The 14,812-nt window shown below is 40.8% G+C and overlaps 1 protein-coding gene across 4 annotated transcripts in view; it reads left to right on the top strand.

Moving 5' to 3' along the window:
* The window catches only part of LOC127944648 (rho GTPase-activating protein 39), a 53,825-nt gene extending 39,668 nt beyond the window's left edge, over positions 1-14,157 (top strand). For all 4 annotated transcript variants that reach the window (XM_052540740.1, XM_052540741.1, XM_052540742.1 and 1 more), the window contains 7 exons: positions 3,671-4,304; positions 4,765-4,863; positions 9,274-9,347; positions 11,655-11,854; positions 12,160-12,251; positions 13,118-13,287; positions 13,375-14,157. In XM_052540740.1, coding sequence (XP_052396700.1) covers positions 3,671-4,304; positions 4,765-4,863; positions 9,274-9,347; positions 11,655-11,854; positions 12,160-12,251; positions 13,118-13,287; positions 13,375-13,569 — 1,464 coding nt within the window. In that variant the 3' untranslated portion in view covers positions 13,570-14,157. The remainder of the gene's footprint in view (positions 1-3,670; positions 4,305-4,764; positions 4,864-9,273; positions 9,348-11,654; positions 11,855-12,159; positions 12,252-13,117; positions 13,288-13,374) is intronic.
* The last annotated feature ends 655 nt before the right edge of the window (positions 14,158-14,812 follow it).

Here is a 14,812-nt window from a genome sequence, read left to right as displayed (position 1 = left end):
CACATTCAATGGTCCCACTGTGTGAGTTCCTTGGAGTGGAAAACCAAAACAAGGCTTCCCATCCAGTCATTGTAGAAACTATGCAGGATATGGCGAGGCTTGGAGTTTCCTGAGCTGAAAGGGGTTTGAATATTCCATTCTAGGGAGATTTACTTTTTCGGTCTGTCAATGTGTGTGTGTTGTGCTTAGATTAATAGGATTGTACGAGGGCCAATTGTTGTTTTTCTCAGGAAGAAAATGTGCAAGAGTAAGGGGGGAAATGAGACCGGTGTGTTTAGTGAGCAAGAGACGGGGAGATGGGGAGATGTAAAAGAGTCAAAAGTAAAAGATCAGCTGAAATGTGCAGGAATTTGATTGTTTGTTTGTGGAGGATATACATATGGGAATCTGGAAGCATGTAGGTCAGTGTAGAGCTTGGGAACCAAATTACTTTTTCAGACTGTTGTCATGGTTGACTGTATTTAATGTAGAGTATGTTTTATGTGGATGAACATATACTGGTCATAGCCTTTATTATTATGATACGTCCAAAGTATACTTCGTTTCTGTGTGTGTACACTAGTGTATGGGTAGAGTTGAATGCGTAGCCTTTCAAAGTAGACTCCATTTCATAGCATGCGTGAATGAAAGGCAGTCAACATATACGCTCTAGAAAAGTTCATCGTAGTCCAGTATTTGTGCTCTTTGGTTTCCGTCTTTGTAGTTTAATTTTCTACTGTAAATCAGCGGCCTTGGACAGTGTTGCCACACTGTGAAACTTAACTGATTAGTGCAAAACAAATTCAATGCGTATGTGCGACCTGCACATACAAAGTAGATGGTTACAAAAATCAGGCGGTGCATGTACTATTCTAGTGATGAAATTTGTGTCACACGCACTGGACACGGACCCTCGTGTGCAATTTCATCCCGTCATTATGAACATACCTTCAGACTCTGCGTTTGATAGCATTTAGCATGCGTGTTAATGCTGTTCATGAAGTTATTCCCACACGAGTGCTGGAAAAACTGGAACATGAATTAACCTTAAGTCTGTGCTCCACCAGAAACAACCTGTCTGTTTTAAAACATAACAGAAACACAAGCCCCGCTGCTATTTGCAGAAGAATTGAGAAAGCAATACGGAGACCGGCCCAGTCCCCTCATTCACTCAGCCAGGTGTTGTGGTTGTACGAGACGGTCGGCTCTTACAGCTTGCTGTGATTTGGCACGTTCAGCTAATGTGTTTCGATGTGTGTGCTGACAGTTTCATTTGTCATTAGTGTAGTGCTCCACATGTGTTTTGGCTTCTCCTGGGGAGCATAAGTTGGTGGAGTTAATAGTATGGATCTTAATACACTAGGAGAGGTTTGTCATCATTTAAATGATTTAAATGATCACACCTGTAAAAGTTTATCAAAATGATCTTTTTCCCTAAGTATTACATAGGTCCATGTTAATCTTTATGAATAGATGATGACGTTTATTTAAATATGGCCAAATTGAAAAATGAACTTTATCTGCAGATTAGCCTATTCAGCCTCCTCTGTATGTCGTCTTGCCCTTTGGCTTTTTCTTCTTGCCTTCACATGCCTCATTACCTTCATCAGTCTTTCTCTCTCTCTCATACTTGCATGTCTGATTAAAATACAACAATAAATGTAAAGGTTGTGAGGTTGGAAACATTGACTCAGTGATTTGGTTCAGAGCAAGCTCATTACATCTTGATGGAGGGAGAACCTCACTAATATCCAGACGCATGGAGAATTTAATATGACCACATTGTTAAATCTGTATCACTTCGGGCACAGTGTCACATTGATGTAATGCCAGGAGGTGCCAAGGCATTAAAGGAAACCCTTATGTTACGGGAATATACCACAAATGTAAAGTGCTGGATATATATGACACTGCATACACAGACGATGTCATGTTCATAACCTGTCAGCTCCCGACTCTTTTTGTAACCTTAATAATGTCAGCATGATTGGGGTTGGTTGTGTCGTATGCTTGGCTGACTCAAGAACCAAAGGTCGTACATTTCTCAAAATAAATTTCAATGTTTTTGTAGATTTGTCTGCCCGACATTAAACTGTGGCACCGTGTGATATGATCACATTCACAATCTTAGTAAGCCATGATTCATTTATTCCACAAACGATGGTATCCAATTACAAGGTGGACATCACTTATCACAGTTTGAGTAGTATTTGTCTGGTCATGTGATTTCAAAATGGCTGCCTCCATGAAGTGACCCACCTGTTCAACAGCTTTTATTCTTTTTAAATGCCACAATCAACTGCAAGCTAATATAAAGATACAATTTTTTAATCCAACAGCAACATCAATCATAGAACCAAATAAACATTAGAACCAATTCCTGGCCTACATTTTTTTTTTTTTTTTTTGCAATAATCCATTATACTTGGATGTACAGTTGCATCTCAATAAATTAGAATGTCGTGGAAAAGTTCATTTATTTCAGTACTTCAACTCAAATTGTCACATCAAGTTGTCACATCACATTTAACAAAACCCCACAAACCCCCAAATCTTGACAAATTAGAATATGGGGGTGTTGGTCCATTGTGTTTTTTGAAAACCAAAGTCACTGCACCCATTTAAAAAGATATTTTGGAGCACTTCATGCTTCCTTCTGCTGACCAGCTTTTCGAAGATGCTGATTTCATTTTCCAGCAGCATTTGGCACCTGCCCACACTGCCAAAAGCACCAAAAGTTGGTAATATGTCCATGGTGTTGTTGTGCTTGACTGGCCATCAAACTCCCCAGACCTGAACCCCAGAGAGATGAGAAACAAGAGACCAAACAATCTAGAAGAGCTGAAAGCCACGGTCAAAGAAACCTGGGCTTCCAGACCACCTCAGCAGTGCCACAAACTGATCACCTCCACGCCACGCCGAATTGAGGCAGTAATTAAAGCAAAATGAGCCCCTACCAAGTATTGAGTACATGTACAGTAAATTAACATACTTTCCAGAAGGCCAACAATTCACTAATTTTTTTATTGGTCTTATGAAGTATTGTAATTTGTTGAGATGAATTGAGTGTTGAGATGAATTGAGTGTTAAATGTGAACCAAAATCATCACAATAAAAAGAACCAAAGACTTGAACTACTTCAGTCAGTTCATTGAATTTATTGAATACACGAGTTTCACAATTTGAGTTGAATTACTGAAATAATTGAACTTTTCTATGACATTCTAATTTACTGAGATGCACCTGTTTGCTACAATATGAAAGAAACACATTTTTAGAAATACTATTGATTTATATGTGTGTATGTGAATATTTTTGCATGAGAATAAACTACATTAAATTCGGTCATCAAATTCATTTTATTAGTGTAAAAGAAATAGGGTAGGGGGGGTTGTAGCATTAATGAATTGGTAAAGATGGAGAAAGGAGGAGAAAGAAGAGAGGAGGCAGTAATGTTTGTATTTAGGATCTGATTTCCATATTGGGTCACCTATTTAGGGAGTGAGCGTAATCTATGTGAGTGTTTCCAAATTTCTGCAGGGAAAGTAAGTAAGCCAATGAGATGCAACCTACGCAACACACACACTCAGATTAAAGTTCCTGCGACAGTCATGATGGTGCAAATAAATGCAAGAACAGCTGCATCCATACTGACATCTTTCTGTTTCTCAATCTCTCTTTTCGTGTCCAGACAGGAACACTGGAATCCAACACTCAGCAGGACGTCTCGCCCCAGGACTGTGACCATGACAGAGCGGGTCGCGGAGCTGCCCACCTCAGCCATAAAAACAACAACAACAGTCCCCCTCCTTCCGTTGGCGGCGGGGGTTCTGGTTACCAGTACCCATACACCACCCTCTGCAAACCTACACCTGACGCCAACATGGAGGACTGGGCCAGCAAGAACCTTAACCAGCACACGCAGGGCCTGTTTCGCCGGCGCGTCTCCATTGCTAATATGCTCTCGTGGAACCGTGGCTCCATTAAGAAACCCATGCTGGTCACCAGCGACCGGTCTGTCAAAAAGGAAGCCTGCGAGATGTTCAAGCTGGTCCAAGCCTACATGGGCGACAGGCCGGCCAGGTTGGACAAACGCCACGCGGCCCTTCAGGTGGTCACGAAGTGCTGGGGGATGCAAGGCTTGAGGGACGAACTGTACGTGCAGTTGGTGCGACAAACCACCGGAAACTTGAGTTTGAGGAGTTTGGAGGCGGGCTGGGAGATGATGGCCATCAGCCTAGCGTTCTTCTCACCTTCGCCCAAGTTTAGGCGCTACTTGGAAGGCTACATCCAGCGACACCTTGAGCCCAGTAATGATAAGAAAAGTAAGTCATTTCAAATATTTATTATAGATAAATGCAACTTGGTCTGGGGTTTTATGTCTAATGCAGATTCATTCATACATTTATAAGTGTCCAAATACTTAAGCCAAATAGGGCCAGTGTATGCCTTGGATAGTCCAGTGTTTTGGTTTGTGGGATAGGCAAAGGACACACACAGGGGAGTGTTTATATTTTAGGCTGTCCCATATGGATTCAAAGCCTGAAACACTTACAGGATATACATACAAACAGAGCAGGCCAATATTGGTTACAGTGCTAAAATGGTTATGGCACTGTGCCTACCCAGACAGGATGTAACACTGCGGAGGAGAGAAAAATAAATGGCAGGGGTTACTGCAGGTCAGACGTCCCAGGTCATGGAACAAAAAAAGTCATCTATTGTTCAGGCAGACTGTCGGAGCATATGAGTGTTCACAATTAACCGTTTTATTGTATCTGACAGTACTGCAGCACATCATGGAGCGGCAGGACATAAAAAACAAGAAGCATTCAAAATCCAGGAAGAAGAGGAGACAGAACAACGAGGAAGAAGAGGATAAAGGTGAGTCATTTGCAAAGACAATCAGGAACACATGTGTACATTATCTATCTATCTATCTATCTATCTATCTATCTATCTATCTATCTATCTATCTATCTATCTATCGTTTGTTCGTTCTATAACGAGGTAACACATTTGGCTGAGGAGGGAGTGTATTAATGATGCAGTGGGTCCGCTGGTGGAGGAGGACCACTCAGAGAGAGAGAGCAGCTGGCTGAACACAGAAGGGGAGTATCCCCTTCCCCTCTCGCTCTCTCACTCTCTCTTTTTAAAGATTAAAGCTTTGAGCAACAAGACGTTCTGCGAGTCCCACGCTTCCCTGGCCCACAGCCAGACTGCGCAGGCAAAGAGAGAGAGAGAGAGTATGTGGGTTGAGAGGCAACAAAGATCCTGAGAACGTCTTTCAGTCTTGAAGCGAGAGTGATAGGAGATGGAGAGAGAACGAAGAACAGGCAAATTGAAAGCCCCCAAAAAACCCAGAGAACGGGACATTTTGATCAGGTTACAGCCTCAGTGGCTGCCGTCCAACTTAACCCTCAGCTAGTTCCTTTATCTCTCTTCTATATCCCTCTCGCACACAGTGAGTCTTTCTCAAGAGCCCCGCTCCAAAACAAAGAGTGTGACGAGACAGCTCTGCGTGGGCTCTTAATAATGCAGCTCCAGCCTGGCCTCGGTTAATTACACTGTGCGCTGACTTCACAGGGGCAGTGCCACAAGACATGTGCTCACTACACTATACCCAGTTAAGTAATGACCACTGCCACTGTCTGAGGCGGAAGTGCAAGGCTAAAATGAACTCTCATTGTCCAGATACAGTATCATTTAGTACTGAATAGTTATTACAGAGGCAGCACATCTGCAACAACAGCATTACCACATTACAGATGCACTCCTTTAGATTCAGTGTTTGATTTCCGTTGGACTGCAGCAGACTAGGTTTCATGTGCCACTGTCTTAAGATCAACAAGATGATGGTCTTTGAACTTCATGGTCAAGATTACAGGATTTGTGGGAGGACTTGTGGCGGCATCATTGTTTGTACGAGTGGTGAGTTGCAGCTGAGCCAGAAAAACAGTGGCCTTTCAAATCCCAGCGTCATGTGTGTATGTGGAAGACAAATGTCAGGAATGGTGTTGTGGGTCTAGTGGATGGAAAGTGCAAAAGAAACAAATTCACTTGTCTCACACTGCGTTCGCTAAACACAGTGTTCATTTGTCTCATGAGCTGACTGAAGCGCCGCCGGTTTACGGTAGTCATCCAAAGCATTGTTTTGGCTTTAAAAAAACTGTGTTGGAATATATTTGATCATGTCATTTATTCCTGTGATGCAGAGCTGAATTCCCAGCACTACTCCAGTGTTCAGTGTCACGTGATCCTTCAGAAATCATCCCGATAGGCTGATTTGCTGCTTAAGAAATAAATCATGATACATTTAATTCAATGCATCCTTGCTGTATGAAATGCTTCATTTCAAGGAATCAAACAGACACAATCGTTTGAACGGTATATCATTCCTCTGTTATAAATTCACTGATTTTATTCCTGCTTACCAAAACTGACCTCTATAATGCTGAGTGCTAGTGATGAAAAGATGAAGGGAAGTCGGTCATACATCAGGAAATGTAAGGATAAACACCTCAGAGGGAAAGAACAGTTCATAGAACAGCTGTAAAATAAAGGCTGTCACAGAGAAGTGAGAAACAACTGACCTGCTCGTCTAACACCAGTTTACAGCTCCGTACACACAAGAGCTATAAATCTCACCATCTCTGTGATTCACAGACTGTGCCCGATGGCAATAGACTTGTTCTTATCAGGTCTGATTCTGGGAAACTTTAACGACAGTGTGCGTTTATCTGTTTTTATGAGGGTTATCTTCAGACATTTAACTGAGAGAAACATCATTTGTCTAGTCTTTTTTAGTTAAAAAAGACATCACTTGCCGTTTTACCGTAATAATTAGTGAAAATAATCTTACACTGAATATCTTTTACTCCATATTTGATGATGCGCTAGTCCAATACACATTCAGATGGTTTCTCCAGCAATTCAGCATGCAGATTTTATGCCCATTTCATTTGACTGCATAATCCATCATGTTAAAGGGGGGGTGAAATGCTCGTTTTCACTCAATATCCTGTTAATCTTGAGTACCTATAGAGTAGTACTGCATCCTTCATAACTCCAAAAAGTCTTTAGTTTTATTATATTCATAAGAGAAAGATAGTCTGTACCGATTTTCCCCGGAAAAACACGACCGGCTGGAGGCGTGACGTGTGGGCGGAGCTAAAGAATCACGAGCGCCAGTAGGCTTTTGCGTTGAGAGCGTTTGGAAGCTGTGACATTACCGTGAGGACAAAACCATCATCCAAAATAAACCATGGCTTACAGTCAGATTCAGCCGTTTATTTATGATCCAGAATCAGATCCCGAGGCTGAAACTGAACGAAAGCAGCAGCAGCAACGACTCGCTCCGAGCGGGGCTCGAACCCGGGTCTCTGGCATGGGAGGGGACGCACTAACAAGGAGGCAGAGATATTTGAAGCAGTTTTACTCACCGCCTGCGGTTCCAACACACGATCGTGACCCTTTTTCGTTGGGATTGCATCATCCTTAAGAAATAAACGATACGCAAATCCTTCGTCAAACTGGGCCTTGTTTGTAAAACAAGCATCTTCGAAATGCAGGGAACAAACACAAACACTTGCACAACTCCGTTGATGCTCTGTAAAAATAAACTCCGTCCACTGGTCCCTTAATGCTGTTTTTTCTTTGGTAATCTGTGAAGGGTTGTCTTGCCCTGGCAACCAAAAACACACTCCTTTTGTGACATTTCGCGACGCTCTCGCTCTGATCAGTGAAGTCTGTTGTGCTCTCAGTGCTCTGCTATACGGGAGCGTGCGCTCTTCCGGCAGAAGTGTCTTTAGGACCCATATAAGGAAATTCCGCTCCATCTAACGTCACACAGAGCCATACTCGAAAAAAACTTTCCGAAACTTGTGACAAACCGGAAGGAGTATTTTTGGAACAGAAATACTCCTTCAAACGTACAACTTAATTTTTGAAACTTTGTCCATGTTTAGCATGGGAATCCAACTCTTTAACAGTGTAAAAAACTCAGTATGCATGAAATAGCATTTCACCCCCCCTTTAATCATGAAAACATAGCTTTTGGTTCGGACACTCATTTAGAGGTTTTTGACCTTTGCATAGAGTTCACAAGATATTTCAGCTGCTAAATTAAAGAAAAAATGCAAAAAATTTTTTTTTCATAGTCACCTTGTTTGACTGAGAATTTAGTCTTTTTAGATTTTTACCGTCAACATTTTTGGGACTCCCTCTTCCCCTCTGGATGTTTGTGTGAGCGTGTGAGTAACGGCTGTGAAGAGCCCTGAAGCCTCTCTGTGTCTGTTCTTACTGTCTCTCAGGCTTCGGCTCAGCCCAGTCAAACCTCCGTCACCTGTTCGCTGTAAATCTCTTTCAGACCCGCGTAACCACATAAGCTTGTTCAGCCAAAGAATGAGTCACGTTCCCAAGAAGAAACAAGGGAGGGAAGCGCTTTGAGAGTGAGTTTAATAAAACCGATAGCGCCTCGCACTGCGGTGTAGTTCCTAGAGGTCAGTGCTTATTAACCCAGAGTCACTAGCAGCTGTATCGCTTTCACTTTTAATATCAGTGTGAGCCATGTTTCATGGATGACAGAATCCTTCAGTGCTTTAAATGCTGCTTTCCTGCCAGTTTTTCCTATAACAGTTAAACTTGACGCCTCATGCACCTTGTAGCTGTGAGGAAACGTTCACATCTCACCCGAAATGTTCACTTCCAGCATTCTCTCAGCAGGACGTTGAATCAGGGTTTGAGTTTTCAGCTGCTGGAAACCACTTCTATGCATATGAGTCACTGTAGTTGAGTAAAAGAAGAAGCTCTGTCGAGTTCTGGATTGACTAGTAGCTACTTGCACAGCGCTTATGCCTCAGCGGTCTTTGTCTTTAGGTGACCTTCTGTGTTTGATCTCGTGCTTGGAACTGGATTGGTTGAGTGTCTGTGAAATGGTGTTGTTTGTGTTATTTCCATTTTGTGAGAGTCAAAACAACGCAATCAAAGCTTTGGATTGGGGAAACTCTTGGAATGCCTGTGAAATCACTGCCACCCAAAGCCTTTCTCTTTCATAACATGCTCTGAAACTGTAGAAAATGAGTGGAGTGGATTGGCTTTGTTTCTAAAGACTTCTTTATTTATAAATCTCTTGGGAGAGAATTTTATTCTTGGGACTTTGATACGAGTCACAAGGCTCATTCATAAGCCAAACTGAAAAAACCTTGCATTGGGTCACTCAGTGGTCAATGATGTCATTTCCTTTCAGAGTTCTGTCAGTGGTCAGTAATGTTGCATATTAATTGTCTTTGACAGATCTTCCCATCAGCACTTACGCAAAGTACTGCTACCGAAAGCTGCAAAAAGTGGCCATTACTGGGGGCAAGAAGGTAAGAGTCGTTTTTTTAATGGAAAAATTTATGACATTTCCCTATTTTTAGATTTAAATTACATTTACTGGCAACTTCCACTTAAAGTAAATTTGCAAAGACACAAGTAAATACTAATAACTCTTTTTAAAGTCATCTTAAGATAATCTCCAAATTAAAAATGCATTTTTTCATACTTTACATTATAATGTGACGCCTAAATTCACTTACAGCGTTTCAAATGATTTTAGTTTTTAGTGTTTATTCGATTTATTTACAGTTTCTTTCTTCTGTTCAACATAAAAGATATATTTAAAGGATGTTGACTTCCACAGCATTTTAGTCACTGATTGTTTGGTTGCACATATTCTTCAGAATATATTTTTTGATGTTCAACATAACAGAAAAACTTGAGGATGAGTAAATTATGACAGAATTGGCATTTTCGATTGAACTATCTTTTTAATATCGGACATTCAATCGCTTATCGGCTATAACATTCAAATTATTATCAGCTTATTGTATCGTCAAAATGTGTGTGTGTGTGTGTGTGTTTCATTTTTAATACATTTCTTCTTCAGTTCTTGATGGCAGCATCAGCTCGAAACATGCTCAGTGTCTCCTAACTTAGTTTAACCAGACAGAGAAATTGGACGATTGCGTCATGTGATGTCAAATGTAATTAAAAACAGATTTTCCTGGGAGTATAGTTTGTTTATAGATGCCAGCACTGCTGTTAGATGGTACCCAGGAGTCTCCGAATGGTCAGAAGAAGCAGTATATGGTGCAGCAGACGTCTAAAATTGGTCACATCTGTGAGCAATCACAGCACACACCGTGAGAATTACTAATCCACTAACCCAAACTAAGAAGAAAAGGTTACAGCAACCCCTCAGGCCCCTCTGTAAGCCCTGTCCATGAGTTACGTCCATGCACACGCTTCACTGCTAACAGCACTGGCATTGGAAGAAGCCATTTCCCTCCCTGTTTGTCCTTTCAGCAGTCAGTCCCACCCTGTAATCAGCCATCCCACCTCTGTCTCCAGCGCTTTTACTGGGTGGGCTATTTTTAGTGTTATCCCGCTCAGCGCTGATCTTTCATATTGTGTTACAGCTGAGACGGTGTCCGTCTGTTCCACATAGTTATGAGGGAAACACTTGGTCAGATCCACAGATGGTTCGTGTGTCAGTGGAGGGTTGACATTCGTTACGTCAAAACTTCTGTTTTGTGCTGGAACCGTTCAGGCAAACATGAGGATTCTGCCATCATTCATCCTCACGTTTTTCTTTCTTTTTTCCACGCAAGGGATGCATATAATGAGCACAGACAAACATGACATAAAAGTTAAAAACACTAGAAAAGTAGTTTGGGTGATATTAACATTCTGGTCAATACCAATATGCTGATAATTATATTCATTTTCAGATAACTGATAAATATCTAATATTAAAATAATGTACTATTTTGTCTGAATAAATAATACATAATACTATAAAAATGAAAAACATTTGTTTTAAGTGCTACAAGTGAATTTAGACATCATAGCATTTATAATGTGTGAAAAATGGATATTCATTTTGAGATTTACTAAAATTACATTTAACAGAGTTGATAAATTATTGAGTGATTAGCTTTAGGTGAATGATAGCAAATGTGATGTACGTGTAAAAATAAAATGTGCTGTTAAATATACAACACTGGGCTGATACGAAGAAAACAAAAACTAATGTTAAAATTTGTGTATTTTTTTTTTAAGAAATATTCTTTTTATTCAGCGAGGGTGTATTTATTTGATGAAAAGTGCCTAAAAAGACTATATATTTCAAATAAATGCTTTCTCTTTAAACTTCCTGTTCATTAAGTAATCCTGAAAATAAAAAGTATCAGGGTTTATACAAATATATAAAGCAGCAGTTCTTAACATTGATAATAATAAGAAATGTTTCTTGAGCAGCAAAACATCATATTATAATGATTTCTGAAGATCATGTGACACTGAAGACTGGAGGAATGATGCTGGAAATTCAGCTTTGATCACAGAAATGAATTGCATTGTAAAATATATAAAATTAGAAAACAGTTACTTTACATTTGTAACAGTATTTCACAATATTACTGTTTTTACTGTATTTAGATCAAATAAATTAAGCCTCAAGAGGCTTCTTTCAGAAACATTTGTAAATATTCACCCCTTCCCCAAACTTAGTAGTGAATTGATAAGAGTTATATTGTTCATAGAGTCGATATAATGTGATATCACTACATTTTATCTCTCTTGTTCAAATCGCAATGGCAAAGTATGTACTCCATCTCTTGTTCTGTCTGTAGGGTCTGAAGAAGCCCACTCTGGAGGAGATTGATCACAGTCGGAACGCCATCGTGACCCCGTCTCTGTTCGGCAGCGCTCTGGAGGAGATCATGGAGAGGCAGAGTGAGCTCTTCCCCGAGAGGAAGCTGCCCTGGGCGCAGGTGCAGCTCTCTCAGTGTGTGCTGGCCCTGGGGGGAGCCCAGACCGAGGGCATCTTCAGGTGGGACACAGAAACAAGAAAGAGTGTTCACAGTGTGTGTGTGTGCACTTTGGATGGGTTAAATGCAGAGCACGAGTTCTGAGTATGGGTCACCATACTTGGCTGTGGCTCCACCTTGTGGTCAAGTGATCCAGCACACTATTCCTAGCCTGGTCCCACATGGTGCATGTCCAAATGCTCCTCAAGAATTTAGGGTGTCCGTTTGTCATTTTATGATTCAGTAGGCCCCTTCATTGCTACAGTGAGGGGAGTATTTATGTGTATCATAAGCAGTCTTGGCTGAAGCGGTCGTCTTTCTCCTGCAGAGTCCCGGGGGATATTGATGAGGTGAATGCTCTCAAGCTACAGGTGGACCAGTGGAAACTTCCAGACAACCTCTCTGATCCCAGTGTCCCTGGTGAGAACATCAAACATTCACATTTATATCTCAGACCGCACTGACATAGAGAAAGTGTGCATCTGTGAGACCTTTAGACCAGAGGTTTTCATCCTGCTTGATTTGAAGACCCCATGTTGTCCGCTATATCCCCAAATATATGGGTTATTATACAGTATATTCTGTATTTTTACTATATATTTATGACAAAACCATTTTTTTCCGTGCTTCTTCTTTGCAGAAACCAGGGTTATTGCTCTATTAAATGCATTTTGTGATTCCAGAAAGTTTTACAAACCATTGTAATTGACATGGAAAATGTGATTATTTATTTTTTTAGCATTTTAATTTAGATTTTTTATATTATGTTAATAATATGTATTAACATATTCATATAATAATTGCAATTAATATTTATAATTTATGAATTAAATACTCCTGCAGCCCCCTGGTTGAGATCCACTGCTAGTTTAGTTACTTTCACATTTTTCGTTTCTGGTGATTGTTGTAGGAGGGGGATAACTGTTCAGTCTACAAAATACTGAAAATATGTCTTTCCACAAACTTTCAGCAAACAAAAAATATTGCCTGTTTAGTCCTTGATAGCCTGATAGCTGTTTAGTATCTATTATACCGATAAAAGTTGATGAATTATTGCAGATATACAGTATGCATTAAATATTTAGTCTTTCTCTTCATGGAAGACAAACCAAGAATAATGGGCACATGTTTCAAACACTCTCTAGAATGAAAACAATCCGCTCACACTAATAACACCTGTCACTGGTTATTAATAACAAGTAGCAATTTAGGGTTTCGCTTTGAGATTTAGATTACAGTTGACAAGTTTGTTGATTTGTTGTTCTCTCTGTCTGTCTGTGTGTCAGCGTCTCTGTTGAAGCTGTGGTACCGGGAGCTGGAGGAGCCGGTGATTCCTCAGAGCTTCTACAAGCAGTGCATCAGTCACTATGAAGATCCCGACGCAGCCATCAGTGTGGTGCAGTCGCTCCCGGAGCTCAACAGACTCGTGCTCTGCTACTTCATCAACTTCTTACAGGTAATGTCCTGCCATGTGAACACAACCCTGCGGTGAAATACACAACGACAACACTTACTTCAACACCTAATCTCTCTCTCATGCCAGGTCTTTGCTCAGCCGGTGAACGTGAGTAGGACTAAGATGGATGTGAATAATCTGGCGATGGTCATGGCTCCAAACTGCCTGCGCTGTCAGTCTGACGATCCTCGAGTCATCTTTGAAAACACGCGGAAAGAGATGTCCTTCCTCCGCATACTCATCGTCCACTTGGACACCAGCTTCATCAAGGGCTTAATCTGAGAGTTCTTCGTTATTTTGCGCCATCTGAGTTTTCCATCTGAGAATCCTCTGTAAGCATCATAATATTAGTTCGGACAATGTCTAAACTGATCCAGCTTTGGCTCAATGTGAATCATCCTGACTCTTATGACTCTTCTTGAAGCCTGACATTATTTGAACTGCATCAATTGACTCCACAACAAAACAAATGCACGAGGTTTGTCTTTTGGGGTTTGATGTTTCTTCTGTCTTTTGTATTGATTAGCAGGGAAATACATCCATTGGACAATCATAATAACACACATGCAATATGACCTGCAGCGTATATCCTTAATTTAATATGGTATGAGTGTTCTGATTATTTGATAGGATGTTTGTAAGCTCAAGTATGAGTGTGGGGAGAATTACTGGCTTCAGTTTATGTTTGCACGGCTGAGTATAAGCAAGAAAAGCTGAATTAATGTTGCAGAGCTGGGGACCACAAAGACAGCTCTGAAATACTTCACATGGTGGTCAGAGCTTGAGGTCTGGTGCCTTACGTGAGAACGATCGCTGATGTATAAGATGAATAAGTGCCCATGAACATAAACACACCCTCCATGTTTCTGACTCCAAATGAACTGGTACAGTCTGTCCCTCACAGTACTTTTCCCAGTCGTCCCATTTGGAAATAGAAGATCACACTTCCAGACGTGGTTTGGCTACATCAAAGAGGATAATGCAGAACTAAACTGTAGAAAACTGAACCAAGAACCAGATTGGAACCAGGAACTGTTCCTCTCCCAAGATTTCAGTTAATCCAGCAGCTCCAACATCTGTGTTTTTCATATTTGCCCACAATGCCCAGGCTGAATAAAGAGGAGACTTAGGCCAGAACCATACTCTAAAAGTACTAAATATGCAAATACAAAAACACACCAAGACATTCATACTGTTTCTGTTCCACTAATATTAAGCAATTAAAGAGACTAATGATCATTGGTCGAATAGATGAATAGCTCCACCCCAAACTCACGCCATTGGTTGAGCTGTTACCATGTCAGCCTAGTAAGTCTAAATGTTTAAACAACATGTTTACATTTTTCAGGGGAATCAAATTACAAATGACTTGCATATAGTTGTCGCTGCATTATTTTGGGATATCAGAAAGTATGTAAACCTTGACGAGGAGTTTTGCGTTACTGTGGCCATACTGAATTTACTCGAAGTGGAGATATATACCGTTTATATAACCCTCTACCCTAACACTTACAGCATCTGAACA

Source organism: Carassius gibelio, chromosome A23 (genome assembly GCF_023724105.1).
Source record: "Carassius gibelio isolate Cgi1373 ecotype wild population from Czech Republic chromosome A23, carGib1.2-hapl.c, whole genome shotgun sequence".
NCBI classification, from domain to species: Eukaryota; Metazoa; Chordata; class Actinopteri; order Cypriniformes; family Cyprinidae; genus Carassius; species Carassius gibelio.
The sequence above is the reverse complement of the archived record's forward strand: the minus strand, read 5'-3'. Positions and strand labels throughout refer to the sequence as shown.